General features: G+C 51.2%; 7 protein-coding genes and 1 pseudogene across 8 annotated transcripts; 4 read left to right on the forward strand and 4 right to left on the reverse strand.

Moving 5' to 3' along the window:
- Positions 1–1439: 1439 nt before the first annotated feature.
- Positions 1440–2243, reverse strand: GCG54_00006348 (uncharacterized protein; the record flags this gene model as incomplete). Its single annotated transcript, XM_045406353.1, has 1 exon — positions 1440–2243. The coding sequence occupies one exon, from the start codon at positions 2241–2243 to the stop codon at positions 1440–1442; it is 804 nt and encodes a 267-aa protein (XP_045267645.1).
- A 1284-nt stretch (positions 2244–3527) lies between these two features.
- Positions 3528–5102, forward strand: GCG54_00006349 (uncharacterized protein; the record flags this gene model as incomplete). Its single annotated transcript, XM_045406354.1, has 1 exon — positions 3528–5102. The coding sequence occupies one exon, from the start codon at positions 3528–3530 to the stop codon at positions 5100–5102; it is 1575 nt and encodes a 524-aa protein (XP_045267646.1).
- Positions 5103–5330: 228 nt separating this feature from the next.
- On the reverse strand, positions 5331–6004 carry GCG54_00006350 (LysM domain-containing protein; the record flags this gene model as incomplete). The annotated part of the gene is made up of 2 exons (XM_045406355.1): positions 5331–5924; positions 5972–6004. 2 exons carry the CDS (start codon positions 6002–6004, stop codon positions 5331–5333), a joined length of 627 nt encoding a protein of 208 aa, XP_045267647.1.
- A 546-nt stretch (positions 6005–6550) lies between these two features.
- Positions 6551–6813, forward strand: GCG54_00006351 (uncharacterized protein; the record flags this gene model as incomplete). The annotated part of the gene is made up of 2 exons (XM_045406356.1): positions 6551–6642; positions 6663–6813. 2 exons carry the CDS (start codon positions 6551–6553, stop codon positions 6811–6813), a joined length of 243 nt encoding a protein of 80 aa, XP_045267648.1.
- Positions 6814–7202: 389 nt separating this feature from the next.
- On the forward strand, positions 7203–12083 carry GCG54_00006352 (ABC transporter FUM19; the record flags this gene model as incomplete). The annotated part of the gene is made up of 10 exons (XM_045406357.1): positions 7203–7397; positions 7453–8202; positions 8257–8536; positions 8596–8829; positions 8886–9670; positions 9727–9889; positions 9974–10947; positions 11000–11271; positions 11333–11416; positions 11477–12083. The coding sequence occupies 10 exons, from the start codon at positions 7203–7205 to the stop codon at positions 12081–12083; spliced, it is 4344 nt and encodes a 1447-aa protein (XP_045267649.1).
- A 609-nt stretch (positions 12084–12692) lies between these two features.
- GCG54_00006353 lies at positions 12693–13477 on the reverse strand (annotated as a pseudogene). The gene has a single exon. A coding segment is annotated over exon 1 (785 nt).
- Positions 13478–14254: 777 nt separating this feature from the next.
- GCG54_00006354 (uncharacterized protein) lies at positions 14255–14749 on the forward strand (the record flags this gene model as incomplete). Its single annotated transcript, XM_045406358.1, has 1 exon — positions 14255–14749. One exon carries the CDS (start codon positions 14255–14257, stop codon positions 14747–14749), a length of 495 nt encoding a protein of 164 aa, XP_045267650.1.
- Positions 14750–15118: 369 nt separating this feature from the next.
- Positions 15119–17245, reverse strand: GCG54_00006355 (L-amino-acid oxidase; the record flags this gene model as incomplete). Its single annotated transcript, XM_045406359.1, has 2 exons — positions 15119–16612; positions 16670–17245. 2 exons carry the CDS (start codon positions 17243–17245, stop codon positions 15119–15121), a joined length of 2070 nt encoding a protein of 689 aa, XP_045267651.1.
- Positions 17246–18910: the final 1665 nt, after the last annotated feature.

The following is an 18910-nucleotide window of genomic DNA, read 5'->3' on the forward strand; positions in this document are numbered from 1 at the left end:
ATGTGCGCTGGTTGCTACTCTGCCGTGTCTGGGATTTGCCTACAAGCATCTTAGCACCGTCCGTGGGTTCACGACAACCTCTCACAGCTGAACAGTGCCCGGGGTCGATGGTGGCCCAACGACCACAACAGACATTTATGCCCTAAATTCAAAAGGCCAGATGTGCTTTTAGGACGTTCCAGCTCTTCTCTCTTTTTCATGTAGAAATTTTGGAAAGCTGCACGAGGCTTTGGAATCGGGCTTTGGTGGACTTCGCAAGACTCCCACTTACCGAGCGCTTCGTGATCTGAACCCCAAGGATCCGTCCATCATCACGACCGCTGGCGTCTCGGTTACCATTTGTGGAGATTCTAGAAATCTCTAGGTGGGATCCAAGTCGAAGGGATCTATGCTCTATCGCAGATCGGGAACTAGCGGTGCACATCAGTCTTTAATTCCTCGGCTCCACGCCCACGTCACTCGCAAACCAGCAGCATCCCAGTTGAAGTTTAAACTTGGCACTCTAGCTGGCCCAACTCCGCCTCACCTCTACGTGGCGGTCCGTGAAGTGGTCTCAAGTGCCGCGGACCCCGCCTCCGGTCAATTTGAGGCTGTAGAATTTGTTTGTTTGGCTCAAACGGCTCAATTTGTTGGGGCGTTCCTGATGAAGGTCTACTTATTGGCGGAGACTGATCGTGTGAACCAGTGGATCGTGCAAAGAGTCCCGCTGCAGAAACCAACAGTTTGGGAGAAAATCTCCTGACTTCGCCTTGAGTTTCATTGGTGCGGGAGTCTGATGAGGACGGCGCTGCACCCACCTAGTGGGTGTACTGAAGTATGGCCACCCAGTTTCCAAAAATATTTCGATACGAAGAACGGTTTTCGCGTCTGATCCGAGGCCAATGTTGTACGACAAAAAGATACTTGGACCGTCAAATGTATTTGAACTAGGATTTAAACGTAACGACGTGACATCAATACCTCCATACCTTTGCCTAGGGGTAATTGGCTTAGGCTCCCCACGTCTTGTGCTGTCAATGAATTATCTCAGATATACAATTGCGGCTAGTGCGCCGTTATTTGTCCAAGGACTCAGATACACAAATGCGATATTCATACGCCTCATTGCCACTTGTATCTTAAAGATAATACTTGTGGTTAGCGCCGGCCAGACATGTGTTTGCTCAGGTTGTTCGAAGTCTACCCCATTAATGACACTGGGCGTTTTTCAAGGCACCCACCTTCTTGTGTAGTACACCTGTGAACAAGACATCTAGCCGGGAAGGCCCTTCTTGTATATTGAGCGGTGGAGAATAGAGGATATTCCAATATTCCTTGCATCTTGGTCACATATCATATTGCTGAACAGTAGGTACGTCTCATTTTGCTTTGGCTTGACACTGGAGTTTGATTGCTTGGTCGTTTTCGAAGCGATTCCACATCTCTTGTTGCTTCTTTGCCTAAGCAACCAGCGTTCTCTGCTGCGGAAGAGGCAAATTCGCAAGAGCCAATCGATCTCCTTGCCTCATTGTTGCCAGTTGCCTGTCAAACAGGTCATTGCTCTTATGAGACACAACCAGATCTTTGGTTTTCCCATTGTTGATCATCAAAGCCGTGGCATCGCTCAGGCTATTGGGGCGCTCTCCTTCTTTAAAAAGAGAGAAACTGTCGATTTCTTCTCCCGACTTCAACCCTCGGTGACCACGAACTTTCTTCGCCTTCCGATGGGATACCGTCTTCCCCGAAGGTAAGCGCCGTGTTTCATCTTCCACGCCAACAAAGTCAGCGCGTCCAGAATCACCAAAACGGCTGCCATCTGAGTCGACGTTGTATTCGAAATCGTAGAAGTCTTTGAACTCGGAGTTCTCCTTTTCAGCATCGATTTTGCAGTGTCCCTTCCCAGTCATATGTTGTTGCGCGGCTTGTGGAGTATTCTGGATAGACCCACAATAGAGACATTCGGTGTACTCGTAGATTACGAGATGGAGGTACTTGACTAGTGTCTCAAGGTCGACTATCAAACTCTCAAGATGGGGAATGATCATGCCGTGTCGCTTTCGCATATGATCAAGCTTTTCGTTCAAGTTCTCACTATGATAATTGCAGAAAAGACACTGGGTGGGATCGAAGACGTTGACATCACCTGAGGCCTCGCTCTCATCTGATGATGCCGACTCTGCATCTGGACCTCCAATGTTGAGATTTGAGAGCTCCTCATTCAGGAATGCCGCATCGACACAGATCTGCTCGTCTTCCGACGCCATTGTGAAGCGAGAGACTTCGAGGGAGTCGTTCTGGACAAACAAACACTCAGTTGCTGACCGCGACATAGATATGGACAACGCAATTTTGAATGTGCTTACGCAAAGAATTGTGATGGGGTGTACCGCGTAGCCTGGGCGAAAAAGAATGAAGGTTGAAGAGCAGAGACATGATGGAGGGAGGGCATACCAAGGAGCATGACTTTAAAGGGTAGCACGCTGAAAGGCGGCAGGAGACCGACCGCGCTTTGAGAGAATCGAAGTCTAGACTCCGCTCTGGTCAAATTCACTGCTGAACTTCCTATTTGTGTGCTCAAATGCCGCTATGGCGTGCCTCGCTTCAACGAACATCAGTTTTCACAACAGACCTGTAGTCAATTCGTGCACTTAACCATTATCCTTTTTCTTTTCTCGGCATATAGAGATACTTCAGTTGCTCCTGCTTTGCCTTCCAAGTCTGGACGATTCCCAATAGGACAAGCTTTTCCTCCAACAAAAGAATGCCGTCCCAATCTAGGCTCAAAGGCGTCTCTCTCTTTCCCAAAACCATCAATAACAATACCCTAAGGAAGGTTTCAGGGTAAGATCGGTTTTTCTAAACAGCATTCTCCGCCTTGAAATTGCAGCTCGGCGTGATCAAGCATAGAGTTTGAGTTATCTAGAAGGAGAGTCTCTCTCAATCTTCTGAGGCACTACCGTTAGATCCAACAGGGCGTAACTCAACAATGTAGTATTACCACATTGATAGGTAGGCTTTTCAGCAGTTGAGGAAACATAACGTTGTCGTACCACATTCAGTACGTAATCAAGCCATCAAAGACGAACTAGTATCAATTTAGTACTTATCAAACTTTCAGCAGAATAGAAGAGGCAACTCAACCCGTGGAGTCAGGACAAGATAAGTGAAAAGAGAACATCCGACGCTCTCTTGCCAACTAATATTCCCCTGAAAAGGCTCTCGAAGTGTTTGGTCTGCATCTTACGAGAAACAAATTCTTCTTTCTGGACACGCGTCCGGACGGATTGCATGGATCACAACCTAGACCCCGGTTTGTCTCATGGGCGTGAATTCAATGTCTCTTCCTGGCCGCTTCCGTTGCACCACCAGCGTTACATTCTTACAATTGTGAGCCAATCGGTTTCTCATTATCGTGTTATGCGCTGATACCTCAGGTAGCAATCCTACTTGTAACTGTCAAGGTAATCGGTTCCTCCTCTACACTACCCAACTTGACTCCATCAACACCACACACAACACCTGTAAGTCATTGCAGCGCGGTTTTCACGATGGCATCCCCACGCATCCAAGCCACGCCGCCCTCCCAGGATGCAATGCTGGATCGTCTCCTTACCACCGGCCGCCGCAACGGCGTCTACGTCGGCCTGCGCGATTGCGATCTCGACGCGGAAATGCCTCTTCTTCTCAACCGGGCTGGCGCGCCCGTCGCATGTATGGAGCCGTCCGACGACTTCGAGGCCGTCAACGCCCACTTTTCGGCCCAAGTGCACGCCTTCTTCAACGCCCTGCACACTCTAGAGAACATGGCAGACGAGCAATCCCCCGACGAGACGGACTTCATCCGGAAACCTGAAGACGGCGGCCTGCACGCCGCCATCCGCATCCTCAACCAGTCCTACGACATCTACCCCGACTGCTGGCACCGCACATTCCACAACCGCCGCCTCACTGTCCAGGATCGAGACACCCTGCCCCTCCTCAGCTATGTTACCCGACTTCGCGTCTTGCCCGCCCCCAGCAGCTCCAACGAGCCGGACATGCACTTCGTCCACATGCGCCCCGTCTCCCCGCGCGTGCCCCTCGAGCTCGCCGCTCGCCTCCCCCATCTCCGCGAGCTCGACTGCCCCTGGCTGTGGGAGCGCCTCCCCCTCGCCTTCTCTTCTCAGGCGCTGCGCATATTCTCCCGTCCCTTGGAGGGTCCTTGGCGGGATGCCCGCGTCGAGTTCGGCCGCGGGGTGCGACAACTCATGCCCTCGCTGCCATCTTCCCTCATCAAAGCCCGTCTCTGGTTCTGGAGGCTCAACCCCTACGGCGGCGACGCAGATCAAGCAGTGCACATGCCCGACCTGGTCGGTGCCTCGCCATCGTCGCCCTCAGAGTTTGAAGGCAAGGACCCCGTGTCTCTCGGCCTGCGGGACCTGGGCAGTTGCCTGGCGGAACTGAACATCCGCGCCCTCATCACCCCCGACCTTTTCCGTTCCTCGTCTTGGCCGCACATGCGGCACCTCAGAGTGGAGTTCCACCCTTGCGCGCCCGACGGAAGGTGGTACTTCTCCGGTCCTAGAGGCGAAGATCCCTACCCCACGGGCTACGCCGTCACGAGAGAAGAGCACTACCCGCCCGGCTCGGAAGACGTCGAGGAGACGCACGCCCTGATGTCTCGCGAAGAGGACGAATTCGAGGGCGACGACGAGATGTGCCTCGAACGCCGGCCAGACATGTTCCGCATACTTCCTATCGCGGAGCGCATAGACCCTCTGCTCCTGGCGTTTGTCTCGTCTCTACGGCGACAAGACACGCCCTCCCTCCAAGACGCCGAGATGTTTACGTGGCTTCAGTGGCGGCCTTCCAAGGATCGGGCCGAAGAGTATGAAGGGAGCGACGAGGTGCCTCCTTCGGAGGATGAGGACCGGACAGTCATGTTCCGATGGGGTGTGAGATACGATGCGCCTGATGGAGATGGGAAAGGGAAGGTGACATGGCAGGTCGGCGAGGACTGGAGGCCGGGGGAGGAAGTCATCAGGGCGTTTGAGGAGCTTGTGGGCGGAGACGGGGAGGACATGGAGTGGGAAGCGTTTGAGTTTGTCGGGGAGAGGGAGATGGAGGCGGACATCTTTGATTAAAGCATCAACAGGGCAGGGCAGGGCATTCATCAGCCATGCTACTCACTTGATACGACAGGATTAAAGTCTTTTTGTCTCTTTTTCTCAACAAAGGGCCAACAATCGTGCCCACAGCTACAGGCAAACACACAAAGAAAAGAAGCTTATCTGTAAGTATGTAAAGTACCAAATATCAAAGCAAAAACTTGAACTTGTCACCAGCCAGCAGTATGAATCCCCCTTCCACTCCTAGCCACTAACACCGACGCAATACGCCTCTCCCAGCCAATAATTTGTCAAACAATCGCTGCTCACAGCCGGGTTCCAAGCCAAAAACTGACTCAACGTGATCCCCGCCTGGCTCGCCATATCCGTGCAGGTCAGACCGTCCGTCACCAGAGCCCATTTGTTGCAGTTGTCCGGCTCGCCTCCCATGGTAGGCCCAGGAGGCGTCACCGACGTCGTCGTCGCCACCGCCGTGGTCGTCGCCGGCGCGGGGGTAGACTCGCCAGAAACGCCGACGCAATACGCCTCGCCCAGCCAGTAGTTCGTCAGGCAGTCCGAGGACACGGCCGGGTTCCAGGCCAGGAACTGCGCGAGAGAGATTCCGGCCTCGGATGCCATGTCAGTGCATGACAAGCCGTCCGTCACGAGAGCCCATTTGTGACAGTTCGCGGGTGAGCCCGACATGGTGGGACCCGGCGGCGTGGGGGATGTGTTTGTCGGGTCCTCGCCGCCCGCGGTCGTTGTAGCCGCGACGGCGTCTTGGTCTCCGTGTTCGATGTACCACGAGTCTGGGTCCTCGTGCTTGGGCTTGGCTTGTCGCTCGTGCTGAATGTACGACTACTCGGCCATTTATCCTACAAATCTGAGCTACCGAGGGCAGCAACCTCGCCGCAGTCGAGCTCAGCCAAGAGTGCCATAGCCCTCTATTGTAACTCTATTCGCGCTATTAGACTTTTCTGAGTGTATCTAATGTCTTGTAGCTCCAGCCAATGATGCTGTGGAGTACCAGCTCACCAAATTTGCGAGCTCAGTTGAAGGGGGCGAGACCGACTTTCAGGGAAGACCTTCCATGAAACCAATCAAGCTTGGCAGGGCTTGTATGAAAGTGAGAAAACGATATTTGATTTTCTTGAGACCGAGCTGACAAGTCTTTCTGCGCAGATGTGTTCACACACATCGCAGAAGAAAAGGCACGAATGCTACCGAATAAGACCGCACCCAAGCTTGAATCTAAAGGAAGCGGATATCTAGTCGTTCTGAATGTCTTCCACGATCTACATTGTATGGATAACATCCGAAAGGGGCTCTACTATTTCCTCGAACCACAATGGAACAGCACACATAATCCATATCTCCTGTACGAATCGCCTGAAGCCGCTTGAGGATCGCGGGGGCGATCACCTGGGTATTATGCATCTAGACCATTGCAAGACTCACTCAAGCAGCAATTCAGTGCATCGGAGATGTCGTCCCGAGCGTTTTCCAGTACAGTCCATGATATGGCGATGTGCGGGCTCGCTCTACTGTTGTGCACGAGTGTCGTACTTTCGGCAAGGTGAGTGCAGCCGCCCATAGAAACGAAGCCATGACTTACACGCAGTTTTATCGACAGATTCAGGAGCGGGCTACCCAGTACCACGTCCCAGGCCCGTTCAAAGACTTTGGCAAAGGTCCCGAGCTCGGAAAGTGTGGAATTGACGACCCGTGGACTTGTTTGTATGAATAGATTTTAGGCAGTCATCATACCTAGGAAAGCTCTTCATCTCAGCTTTATCCGATTATTCCCGTGACACCTATTCATTAATGAAGAAGTTGCAGTGAAGGTCGTAGCACTGAACCAATTAAATGTGAAGTCTACCAAGGCGGGCATCACATCCCTGCACCCCTTGCACAACGTTCATAGACCCTGTCCAGACTAGCCCAGCTAGGAAGCTGGGATCGAGGCTCCCCGTCTCGGCTCAGGCGTGCCCTGCATTTCGTGTTGGTACTTCAGCAAGGGCTATCTGTGCTCACACCACGGCGGAACACTTGTTTGGCCTTTCTCTTTCACCTTTTCCTACCTCTGCGCATTCTTAACTGCTGTGCTGTGTTGCCGACGTCAACAACCGCGCTGTGATGAACGCATCGGCGCATTTCGATGCCTTAGGGCCGCAATTGACAGGACGATTCGACTTCACGCTTTATTTTGAACAAGCAATTCTGTCCACCATCCCCTCCGCGATCTTCTTGGCGATCCTTCCCTGCCGGGTCACATGGCTGTTGCGGAGACATTCGATCCCGCGCAGCGGATGGCTTCTCTTGGCAAAGCTTGTACGTGACATGACCACGACGAACTTGCAGAATCACATCTAAGATCTCCCTCTAGGCTACTAGCACAATCCACCTCTCCCTTCAAGCGACTCTCTTGGCATTATGGGCACTACCGACCACGATCAGGACTCCAGCGTCGTTAGCAGCCGCCATTCTGGCCCTGGTCGACTCGATACTTCTCATCGGCTTGATCTATGTGGAGCATGGCCGCTCAACTAGGCCGTCCAAGCTCCTCAGCATCTATCTTTTCGTCTCAGCCTTGGTGGACATGGCTCAAGCGAGATCGCTCTTTCTGCAACAGCCCAGCACGAGTGGAAGAATTGGTGCTGTGTTAGCAGTGTCTCTGGCCATGAAGCTTCTTCTTGTCTTGCTGGAAGAAATACCAAAGCCAGGTTTACCGGAGACTTCATCAAAAGAAGAGATCAGTGGGCCAATCAACAGATCTGTATTCGGCTGGTTGAACCCTTTGTTTCTCCTAGGTTCCAGGGGCACGCTACATGTTGAAGATCTCGGAAAAATCGATCGAAAGTTTGACTCCGTTCGGCTGCTGTCTAAGCTGAGCTCCTCGTGGGATAGTAGCGACAGATCTGCCAAACATGCCTTACTCAAATCCACGCTCTCCGCTTTCAGAACGGGCTACCTGGCCCCGGTTCTTCCGCGATTGTGTCTAGCAGCTTTTAACTTTTCCCAACCTTTTCTGATCAAGAGGATCATTGAGTTCGTGGGGGACTCTAGAGACATGCAGTCTCGCGAAGTTGCAGGAGGACTTATTGGAGCTGCTTTGCTGGTTTATTTGGGACTAGCAGTCAGTGTCCCCACCTTCTCTCCCATTGTAATGAGTGGTGTACTGATTTCTTAGATCTCCAAAGGCGTTTACAACCATGCCGTGTACCAACTCACGACCACGCTTCATGGCGGACTGGTTTCTATTATCTTTAGAAAGTCTCTTGGACTGGACGCCGCAACAGCTAGCCAAGGAAAGGCTGTTACTCTCATGAGCACCGACATTGACGCAATCGCTAGCGGAGTCAAAGATCTGCATGAGATATGGGCTAGCGTGCTCGAGCTAGGCATAGCTGTCTATCTACTGAATTTGCAAATCGGCGCCGCCTGCTTTGTAGTTATGATTCCAGCCGTTGGTAAGTGGTCTTTATGTCTCCCCTATGCCTTTTCGACTCTGTGACTGACAGATGAACAGTTTGCAGCTTTATCACAGAGAGGGCCACTGATGGCATTGGTCCTGCCAGGATGATGTGGAACGAGGGTGTCCAGGAACGCGTTTCCACAACTTCTTCAATGCTTGCTCAGATCAAGGGTATCAAGATGATGGGTCTCACCGACTACTTTGCCACCATGGTACAGAAACTCAGGGTTGCGGAACTTGACATGTCTAAGAAGTTCAGGATGTTTATCGTACGGATCATTCTCATTTGTGAGTCCCCGGCTTCACACACTCCACCATTCACTCACATCTGACACTTCCAACAGCGAATCTCTCAGATCAGATGACCCCGGCCGTGGTCGTGACGGCTGCAGTCTTCTGGACCCGGGCGGATGGTTTCACCATATCCCAGGCCTTCACATCTCTCGCCATTGTGGCCTTGGTGTCTACACCCTTGGCTAACCTCATTGGCTCTTACCCGACTTTTGTGTCCTCTGTCGCCTGTTTCGGTCGCATCCAAGAAGTCCTCGTACAAGACGAGCGCAGACCCGAATACGTGCAAGACACTAAAGCCGCTGAGAGAAAAGCTACCGTGAGCACAGCTTCGATCCCTAATACCACGTCGCACACGACCTCAAAACACCGCGTCATAGAGATGAAGGAGATGCGTTCCCGACAACCTTCAGAGAAGTCCGATGTTGCTATTAGTCTCGAGAACGTGACTGTCGGCGTCGAGGGAAAAGACGAACCGATCCTTCGAGATATCATGCTGTCCATTCCAGGAGCCAAATACACAGAGGTCACTGGCGTCGTGGGATGTGGAAAGTCCACCTTACTGAAGACCATTCTTGGAGAACTTCCTTTAATCAGTGGTAGCATCCGGTTTGCACAGCCCAATATGTCGGTTGCTTTCTGCGAACAGTCAGCTTGGCTACGGAATATTTCCATCAAGGACAACATCGTTGGCCAGCAGCGATTTGATGACGAATGGTACGGCCGCGTCGTTTTCGCTTGCGACCTGAGGCAAGACATTGCTAGATTGCCAAAGGGAGACGACACACTTGTTGGTAGCGGAGGCATTACACTCAGTGGTGGGCAGAAGCAAAGAGTTGTAAGTACGCTAACTCCCAAGTGAAGAACCCTGTTTACTAAGAATGTCTTAACCAGGCGCTTGCGAGAGCTGTCTTTGCGAGACGGTCTATCGTTCTTCTAGATGACCCCTTTAGTGCTCTCAATGCTGAAACCCGAACGAAAGTTTTCAGCCGCTTACTTGGTGAGGAGGGTCTTCTGCGGAAAGGTGATACCACTGTGATACACACCACCCCCGCCGGTATGTCTTCTTGCCTGCTCACCGTCGACAACCACCACCATTGTTGTCGTCCCATGAGCGCGTGCACTAACGTGATTCCACCAGGTCCACGAAAGACAATTGCCGACAACGTTATACTTCTTAGTAAGACGGGGTCTGTTCAACAAGCAGGACCCTCAATCAGTATTGCCACGGCATTCAAGGACGTCGATGTTCAGCCTCAGCCTGATGATAGCATTCAACAGGATGAAGATGTAAGTGCGGCGGCCAAGACACCAGAAACCAAGGACGAAGACGCTACTCAGCGGCAATCAGGCGACTTCTCGCTCTACAAATTCTACCTTCGATCCATAGGCCCGATCCTAACCATCACATTCATTCTTGCTGCGGCCACGTACATCTTTCTGGGCTTCATGCCAAATATCTGGCTTAGAATTTGGACCGAGCGTGGAACCAACGATGGAAGCCGCGATGCTTATTTCGGTGCCTATCTCGCATTTTGCATCGGAACCGTCCTGTTCTCAGGACTGGCCATTGGGCTGTTTTTCGTTGTCGTCATCCCTCACTCAGCCTCAAGGCTTCACTGGCAACTTCTAGACTCCGTTCTCAAGGCGCCTCTGTGGTTCTTCACAACAGTGGACAGCGGCGTCACTCTCAACCGCTTCAGTCAGGACATGACGCTTGTCGACCAGACTCTGCCTACGGCCTTTTTCGAGGTTGTGCTCGACACTCTGGTTGCTATTGCTTCTGTAGCACTTATCGCCTCAGGTGCTCAGTACTTTGCAGCCATTATCCCATTTTGTGTCTTGCCCTTGTACCTCCTGCAGAAGTTCTATCTCAAGACATCGCGGCAGTTGCGTCATCTAGATCTTGAGTCCAAGTCCCCGCTCTACACTCACTTTACCGAGACTCTCAACGGTGTTGTGACAATCCGTGCCTTTGGATGGCAGCAGGAGTTCGTCAAAGAACAGCTTCGTCTACTTGACATTTCCCAGAGACCTTACTACCTCCTGTTTTGTATTCAAAGATGGTTAGCAGTTATGTTGGACCTATTCGTGGCGGTGATCGCCACCGTTCTGGTGAGAATGCCGCTTCTGTTCTGCAGTTTTTGAACGTCCTGACCATTCCTAGGTTGCCTTCGCTGTCAAACTCACCAACACTACGAGCGGTGGTGCCATTGGTCTATCCATGGTTAGTCTCATGGGCCTGAACTCCAGCTTGTCGCGGCTGATCAGTTCTTGGACAAACTTGGAGACTTCCCTCGGCGCAATCGCTCGACTGCGTGACTTTGTCCGCGATAGTCCTCAAGAAGACGGCGTCGATGCCCAAAGACTGCCTCCAGTCCCTCAAGGGTGGCCATCTTCTGGTGCAATCGACTTCAAGAGAATAGACGCTAGATACAAGTATTTCCCCCATTTCATGCCATATATTTTGTGAAATGGTTTTGTACTCATTATTGCGAAGGACCGATGATGAGAATGTTCTCCGCGAACTTTCCCTGAGCATCAAGCCTGGCCAGAAGGTCGGCATATGTGGACGCACAGGAAGGTAAGTCAGCTCTTTGTATATATCGATTGCGGCAACGCCTACTCACGCTGATCAATATAGCGGCAAAACATCTCTGCTTCTCACTCTCCTTCGTCTTCTCGAAACACCGTCGGGATCCATCCAAGTCGATAATGTCGATCTCTGTTCTCTCTCGCGCAAGGCAGTCCAACCATATCTCATCACTCTGCCTCAAGATCCAGTGACCCTTCCTGGGAGCGTCCGAACCAACCTTGACCCGAACGCAAGCTTCAATGGAGAATCAGGAGACAAAGCACTTGTGGAGGCACTGGAGAAGACCTTTCTTTGGGACGATGTCATCAAGTCTCGCGGTGGATTGGACGCTGACTTCGCTGAGTTGGGTCTATCCCACGGCCAACAGCAACTATTTGCCCTGGCTCGGGCCATATTACACAAGGACCAGAGTATGGTTGTTCTTCTGGATGAAGCAACCAGCAGTGTCGATCACGGAACCGATAAAATGCTTCAAAAGGTACTCAGGGAGGAGCTTGCTAGCCACACCATTCTAGCCGTGGCGCACAGGCTCGACACCATTGAGGACTATGATGTTGTGGTGGTAATAGACAACGGTAGGGTCGTGGAGGTAGGCAATCCGAGACAGCTTCGAGAGCAAACCGGATCAGCCTTTCAACGTCTCTATGCATATTGATTCCGTTGAACGTTGAGCTGACAGGAGGCTGTATTGATAGTCGCCTTTTGATATGACTCACTCGTGCGTGCGGTCACTGTGAGAAGTCTGGCCATTGCGGACATTGTCCAGGCCCCAATCTTCCCATCTCGAAACGCAAAAGCTGAAGATACTTGAGATGGAAAATATCAAACACGTAAACCATTGATGTGCTATGTGCAAGCCGTCATTTATTCAGTAACGCTTGGTGCGGCCGTGGCGGCTACCCGTTTTCAATGTACCAGCGTTTCGGTAAATCAAGTTTATGTCAAATGCTAATATCGAGCCCAAGGGGTTTCAACCACAATTATCAATTATCAATTATCAAAGAGAAGTCTCTTGGCAGGCTTGCTGACGTCACATTCTAGAACCGAGAAGATCAAGACGCTGGCTGACTTTCGCCCACTGGCTATCGAGGATATGAACTCGATCATTGAAAGTTTACATGCGGGTGAATCGCAAGACCAATAGTTATCGCAGGGTCTGGCTTGGATTGATAAATCTATAGAGATAGCATAATTGAAATGAAAGCAATGCTCTGTCCTCAGTCTTCCATAGATGTATGGTCAGCATCCCGCATGCTGTAAGAACTTACTGGGCGGGGTCGACCGCCTTGTAAGTAGAGTCGACGGAAACCTCGTCAAACCAGATTTGTCGGAATGCCTGGCCTCCAATCATCGTATTATCGTCGTGCCAACTATTAGCGTACAAGCCCACGCGGAATGCGAACTTGTTGTTGTCGTTGCTAATCGTTGTAGGAACATCGTACTTCTCAAGCACCTTGGCCCCATCGAACCAGATCTTGTAGAAGCCCGTGTGGTCGCTACTCCATCGTGCCTGAATGATGACCGTGTGCCATGCCCCAGGGGAGACTGTTGCAAGGTTGCCAAACTCTGAAAAGTTGCGGACGCAGTTGGGGCTGGTGTATTGTCCACTGACGATGCGTGTTGTGAGCTGATTGCCCTTGAGCCAGAGCATGGTTGAGGGCATCCAGTCGCCATCGCCGCAACCCGCGCCGGGACGGTTGGCAATGAACTGGGCAATGTTGTAGGACTGCGTCCCTTCGAAGGACCAGCTCTCCGGCAAGCGGAAAGCGAAGCCGTAAAAGCGCTCATCACCCCGAGTGTAGCCGTCCGAGACGTCTACCTCGGAGTGGTATCGGCCGAGATAGGACGCGTCGTACTTTTGCGTCATCTTGAGAGCTGAGTACCTTTGTAAACGACATTGGTAACTTGCTGAACTGTCCCATCATGCTCTGCGCGAGAGGCGTCCCAGTTGCCAGGCAGAGTGCCGGGGTTATAGAAAGGGTATGTGGCTTGGACAGCGAAGGGGAGAAGGGCTAAAGCACTGGCAGCGAGAGACTTAGGAGTGATCATGATGGCAAGAATGCTTTTGCTTTAGGGTTGATCAGGATGTCGTACGAAGTGGCCTAGATGGTGCTTTATATGTTCATTTAGCGTCTGACTTCGGAAGACATTGAGATAGTTGAGCCCATTTGATCAGACAGAGACAAAGATGTACTACGGTGTTTTGCCCGAGGACTCGAGACCACCAATTTCGTCACTGAGTACCAGTCTTACTGAATGTTCCATTACATCCGAAAGTTTGCCGGTCAACTCGAAGACAGTCTCAGGCTTTCAATCAAGCGCCGGTACCTGTGTCGCCAGTTGAGTTTGCCATGCATGGTGTACGTATGGGCTATTATTCAGCCATCTTACTTGCAGCAGTCGATAAAAGGAAAGCAAGTGTCATGAGACTCCATTCGGTCAAGCTTGGCGCAAGAAAATTCGATAGTGCTACTTTATTTGACTAACATCATTGGACAACGAACGCTGATACTTGTTTGTACTTGCTACCGGTCCAAATCATACGCTACTCGACCTCCATACGAGACCTACCGCTTCCCTAAACTTCAGCCGGGCTGCATGTCTCCGCCTGCTGCAACGCTACGCCGGTCAGCAACAGAAACCATGTTCTCCAGAGTCCGGACAGGATTCCGGGAGTGGGGCCGACCACGGCACCGCATGGGGCCCGGTGAAGGTGTACGGTACGTGCGGGGATACGTCAAGATTACATAAGCCATCAAATATTTTCGCGACTCATCACTCACTCAGAATACATCTAACCAGCCGGCGACATCAAGACTCACAAAAATGTCATCCGCGAACACGAAAACAGCCCCGGCCGCTCCGGCACTTCCCCCGAACGTATCAATATTCACACCGAAAGATGCAAGCGCGACAAAGAAACTTCTGAACGGCAAGGTCTTCACCCGCCTTACCATTACGGACAAGACACAGCCGGCACAAATCTCGGCGGCGCTGAAGAAGGCAAAAATCAGTGAAACCTTCTGCCTCACCCACCAGAACGTCATCTTGATTTTTGACCAGGACCAAGATACCCACCATGAGCATTTTCGGGTCGTATGCTTGGCGTTGAGAGATGCGGATATTGGCCTGAGTGTTTCTGGATGCATTCACGATGCTCAAGAGGTCTTGCAGGCTGGGTTCCAACTGGACACGCTGAACTCGGGCTCAATCTTGGTCATCGATTTGATGCATGACGACGACGATGATGATGATTCGGACGATGAAGAGGCCAGCCTCGCTGCCTTGATGAACGGAGAGTCTGGCACGACAACATCTTGAGGTGTACGCTATCGACGACAGCCCTGGCGGGGCCTTAAAGTTTACGGGAATGATTATGGATGGGAGCAATTTTCAAGTTGCCAAGCGAAAGGACGGGGCTTTCTGCGACGAGGCTATGGTCTTGACTTTTCAAAGATCTCCGAAGGGGTTTGTGTACTCATAATTCACCTTTTATGCGAATAATCACAAATCATCCAATACCTTCTTGGTAGCTAAGGATAAACTCACTATCGTGTGAGTCTTAGAGACTGGTACAAAAGTGTTCAATAGGTCGTCAAAGTACCCATTTACTCTCGGATTTCATATCCCCTCTCTTCAATGTGATAGAAGAGCAAATTCCATTCACCTCTCGATACCATTACTTCCAGTCTAGACTTCAATGAATCGGGCCATCCAGGTATTAGTTATTTGCTTAGCTTCATCCACTAGACCCATATCCAGGAGCAATTGAACAGTTCCTCGGAGAGCACTCTCAAGGGCGCTGAAAGTCCAGGTATGCGTGAAAGTGGCCGCCTCACCGATAAACACAGTATTGAACTGAGTTTGGTAGAAAGCGGGAAGGTAAAGATCTTGCTGTGAGAAGATCTGCATCGTGAAAGCCCCTGCGTGATGTTCGTCCTGTTCCCAGCAGTGCCTGGCAGAAATGCCCGTCCAGTTCTCTTCTACGACATCGCCGTGGACCTGAATAAGAGCCCGTTTGATATATGCAAGGTGCTCTTGTTCAGACATGGAGCAAGCGACGGTAGCCTCGTAGTCGGAGAGGTACGATGCTAGCATAGTACCTGGTCCAGTGGCGTTCAGGTCCCACGAAGGATAGCATACTTGGCCTAGTTGTGGCTTAGTGAGACGGGTGCAGCCGCCGAAAATGGGCTTCTCGAGATGTTCCCAGAACCGAGTCTTGAACTGGACAGCAACCTTGACTGCGTTACCAAACAGGGTTCGATCAACAGCCCGCTTCAAAAGGCTTGAGTACGGAGGCAGGTCCCAGAACTTTAACAAGTTAAGCGGGACGCTGTTCATGACGTAGTCAAAGCTCTCGACTTCCTCAGGGGTCTCGAAAGGCTCAGCTCCAGTGGGTTTCCAGGTGACAGACACAGTCTTGTTTTCGTTGTAGTGAAGACCATTCACCTTGGCGCCGTACTGGATTCTTCCCTTCATCAAAGGCTCGAAAGCGGCTGGTAATCTACTGAGCCCGCCCTTGACAGTAAGCCACTTGGTGGCGAGAAAGTAAACGGTTTCGTATTCCCACATGGGCCAGTAGATGTGGGATGGTGAAACCTCATCAGTGGTGTTGAGGTCTGTTTTGATGACGTCCCGCAGGTAGGAGACTTCCGAATAATCGAACATGCCATCTTCCTTAGCTTGCTTATAAGCTGCGAAAATGTTGGTAGAGTACATGCGAATGCGTTCAGCGTCGAGACCCTTGAACTTGTCCAGAGCAGCAATAGCTTCTGCTGCAGCAGTGGCATTACTATAGACGGTAGGGTTTGCGTAGGCAGGGTCGGTTGCCACCTCGGATTTTCCGGGAAACGTCCCATCAGGACGTCGAAACGGAGAATCGACAGGGGTGTTTGGTGAGCTTTGGATCCATTCCCAAAAGTTGACTTGCACCGACTCATTGCCAGCGTTGAGCTCGTTGAGTACGTCGGCCAGCTGGAAAACAATGCGTTGATCGTTGAATGGAAACGTCTCATTGGTCTCGGAGTCTGTGATCTCGACTGGAAAACGCATAGGCCCAAGCTCGTGATATTGACCTTCCTCGGGGGAGGTACCGTTGAGGTAAACAGTCCTGAAGCGGCCGCCGAGACGCTCAGATGACTCCAAGATCTTCCAGTTGTGGATGCCAACAGAGTCAAGGAGTAGCTATGATCCAAACAGTCAGTCCATGAACCCAGAGATCAACGATAAGCTTAAACTCACAGACGACATCAGTCCAGACATGCCAGCACCGAGAATACCGAAGTACTTATTCTTTGCGGCGGCGACAAATGACTCATCAGGTTGTTTCTGTTCCAAATAGGCCACGCCGTTGAACCACATGCTGTCGTCTCCTCCCACGTCTGCGAACGACCGTTTGGCGCTTCGTCGAGCCATGCGCTTAGTGACTGGAAGATCCTCAGACTGCCCCACTATCTCACCATTGAGGAAGGCACGAAGACACCCACCATTCGTGTCGGTGGGCGTCAACCAGACGAACTTGGTCGGTCGCCTGTCCTCGTGGTCCATGTGGCACGCAGCCAGGGGATGGTCACCGACATGAGTGGTGCCGAGACGCTGCTTCGCGTCCGAGATGACGGCAGCACCGTGGCATGAGTCGTAGGTGATCGTGAGTTCGCCATCTGCACTGCCGCCATACTCAATGATGACGTTGTGCGCACTTCCTGGGCTGACCTCCGAGGGGGACAGGAACGTCACAGAAGGCTGGTCCAGCGGCTTTGCCTCTGTCAAAGAAGACAACCCTCCCAATAAGGGAAGTAGGTGAAGTGAGGACCGCATGGTTGACTCCTACAGGCGATGGGCTGCACAGAGAGTTCAAGATATTGTGAACGTGACAGAGACTCCCTTATAGAGGAGTGTATCTTCCGCACGTAGTGGTTCCCGGAAAATGGCTCAATCAGAACGTAATCCGGCTTGGTTCCAGTGCCAAGGAAAGGTTACCGATATCGCCTATCCCGACGTTCAACATGGCCAGGAGATCGGTTGCTTCAGTCCAACATGTGTCACGGGAATGACCACTCGAGCAACAATATGGACTGCTCCGCATCCTATAAGAATACATCGTACCCCATGCAAGCAATATCGGCAGAGTAGCGATGGTCTTGGTTGTCGGTGAAGAAAAAGCGTTCAGGTCTCCATCCGGATCATGGGTCTAGAAGTTGCCAAGAAGCTAAAGACAGATGAGGATCGGTTGATAAGGCGGCGTGCATCAAGAATCGAGATAAGAGCTACAATTGATAGGTCTCGCTCCGTGCAGATAAGGAAGACATGATAGGTAGGTAAATAAATAGCCGACGCCAAGCAACAAAGGAAGAGACCCCCGTCGATTCCCCGCATTGGCAAGACGTTCAACAACGAAGGTGGTTGAGCCTTCATCATACGAGCATTTCCTTCCCGTGCGGGGAGCCCGAGGGGATTTGAGCCACTGTCCTACTCAATCCGATTAGAACAGTCCGTAATATCTTCCAGAAAATTGAAAAGGAAGCTTCGACGTGAAGAGTTTCCATGCAAATCCTTTCTGAACTTGGTAGATAGTAGACACTTAAGATAAATTACTTTGTTGATGGGGTTACTACCATTCTTTGAAACATAACGAAGACGGACAGCCAGCTCCAAATGGATGATTATACTCTATTCAAAATGCGTATTACTCTACGGGGCTATTAGATTAGACCTTCAGATGCGCTCCGATTTGGAAATTGTAAAAATTCGGAGGCCTCCTTGTGCATCAGCAGGTCATAATTGGAGGATAGTTAAGCCATCAAGATTGAGGAGGGATGTGTGAAGGCTTAAGGCTACGCCCAGCATATTATTTGGAGTCTCAACACATAACAATTCACCCACTCAAGCAGAAAAAGACCGTATAATCACGTAGCCACAGCGGCGGTCAACGTTCTCTACGGCATCACGATTGAAGAGCCGTCGTTGATTAGATTAGGAAATCAATGTTTGAGATGGTATTATGTAAGCCATCTTTAGTAAGTATTGGCCTTGGGAGACATGGGTAGTCAGCTGAAATGCGAGGAAGTCCCAGCCTTAGCTCAATAGCGGGGTATATTCAGACCATTGTGGCTTGTCACGCTTTAGACGGGCTGCACTTGGTGTCGTAGGCTAAGCGAGCATGAACAAATTTCTTGAATTTTCAGATCAGCGATTCTCATCGCATCTTGTTGAAATCAAAATCGTTTCTGACGCGTGTACTGGCTAACCTAACCTTTAGAATCGTGTGTGCGACCTGTCCAAAACTATCCAACTGTACCTGTGTTGCTCCATTCTTTAGGCACCCTCAAACTGCAACACTAACTTTTTTCTTGAGCACTTCAACTCTCAAATAATGCTTATCCATATCTTCAACAGCCTGCTGCTTGATGGTTTCGAGGCGCTTGTTGAAGTTGTCATCAGATTCGCCCTCCTTCGCAGAACAGCCTTGTTGAAGAACAACAT

This window comes from Colletotrichum gloeosporioides, assembly GCF_011800055.1.
Source record: "Colletotrichum gloeosporioides strain Lc1 chromosome Unknown consensus_19, whole genome shotgun sequence".
In the NCBI taxonomy this organism is placed as follows: Eukaryota; Fungi; Ascomycota; class Sordariomycetes; order Glomerellales; family Glomerellaceae; genus Colletotrichum; species Colletotrichum gloeosporioides.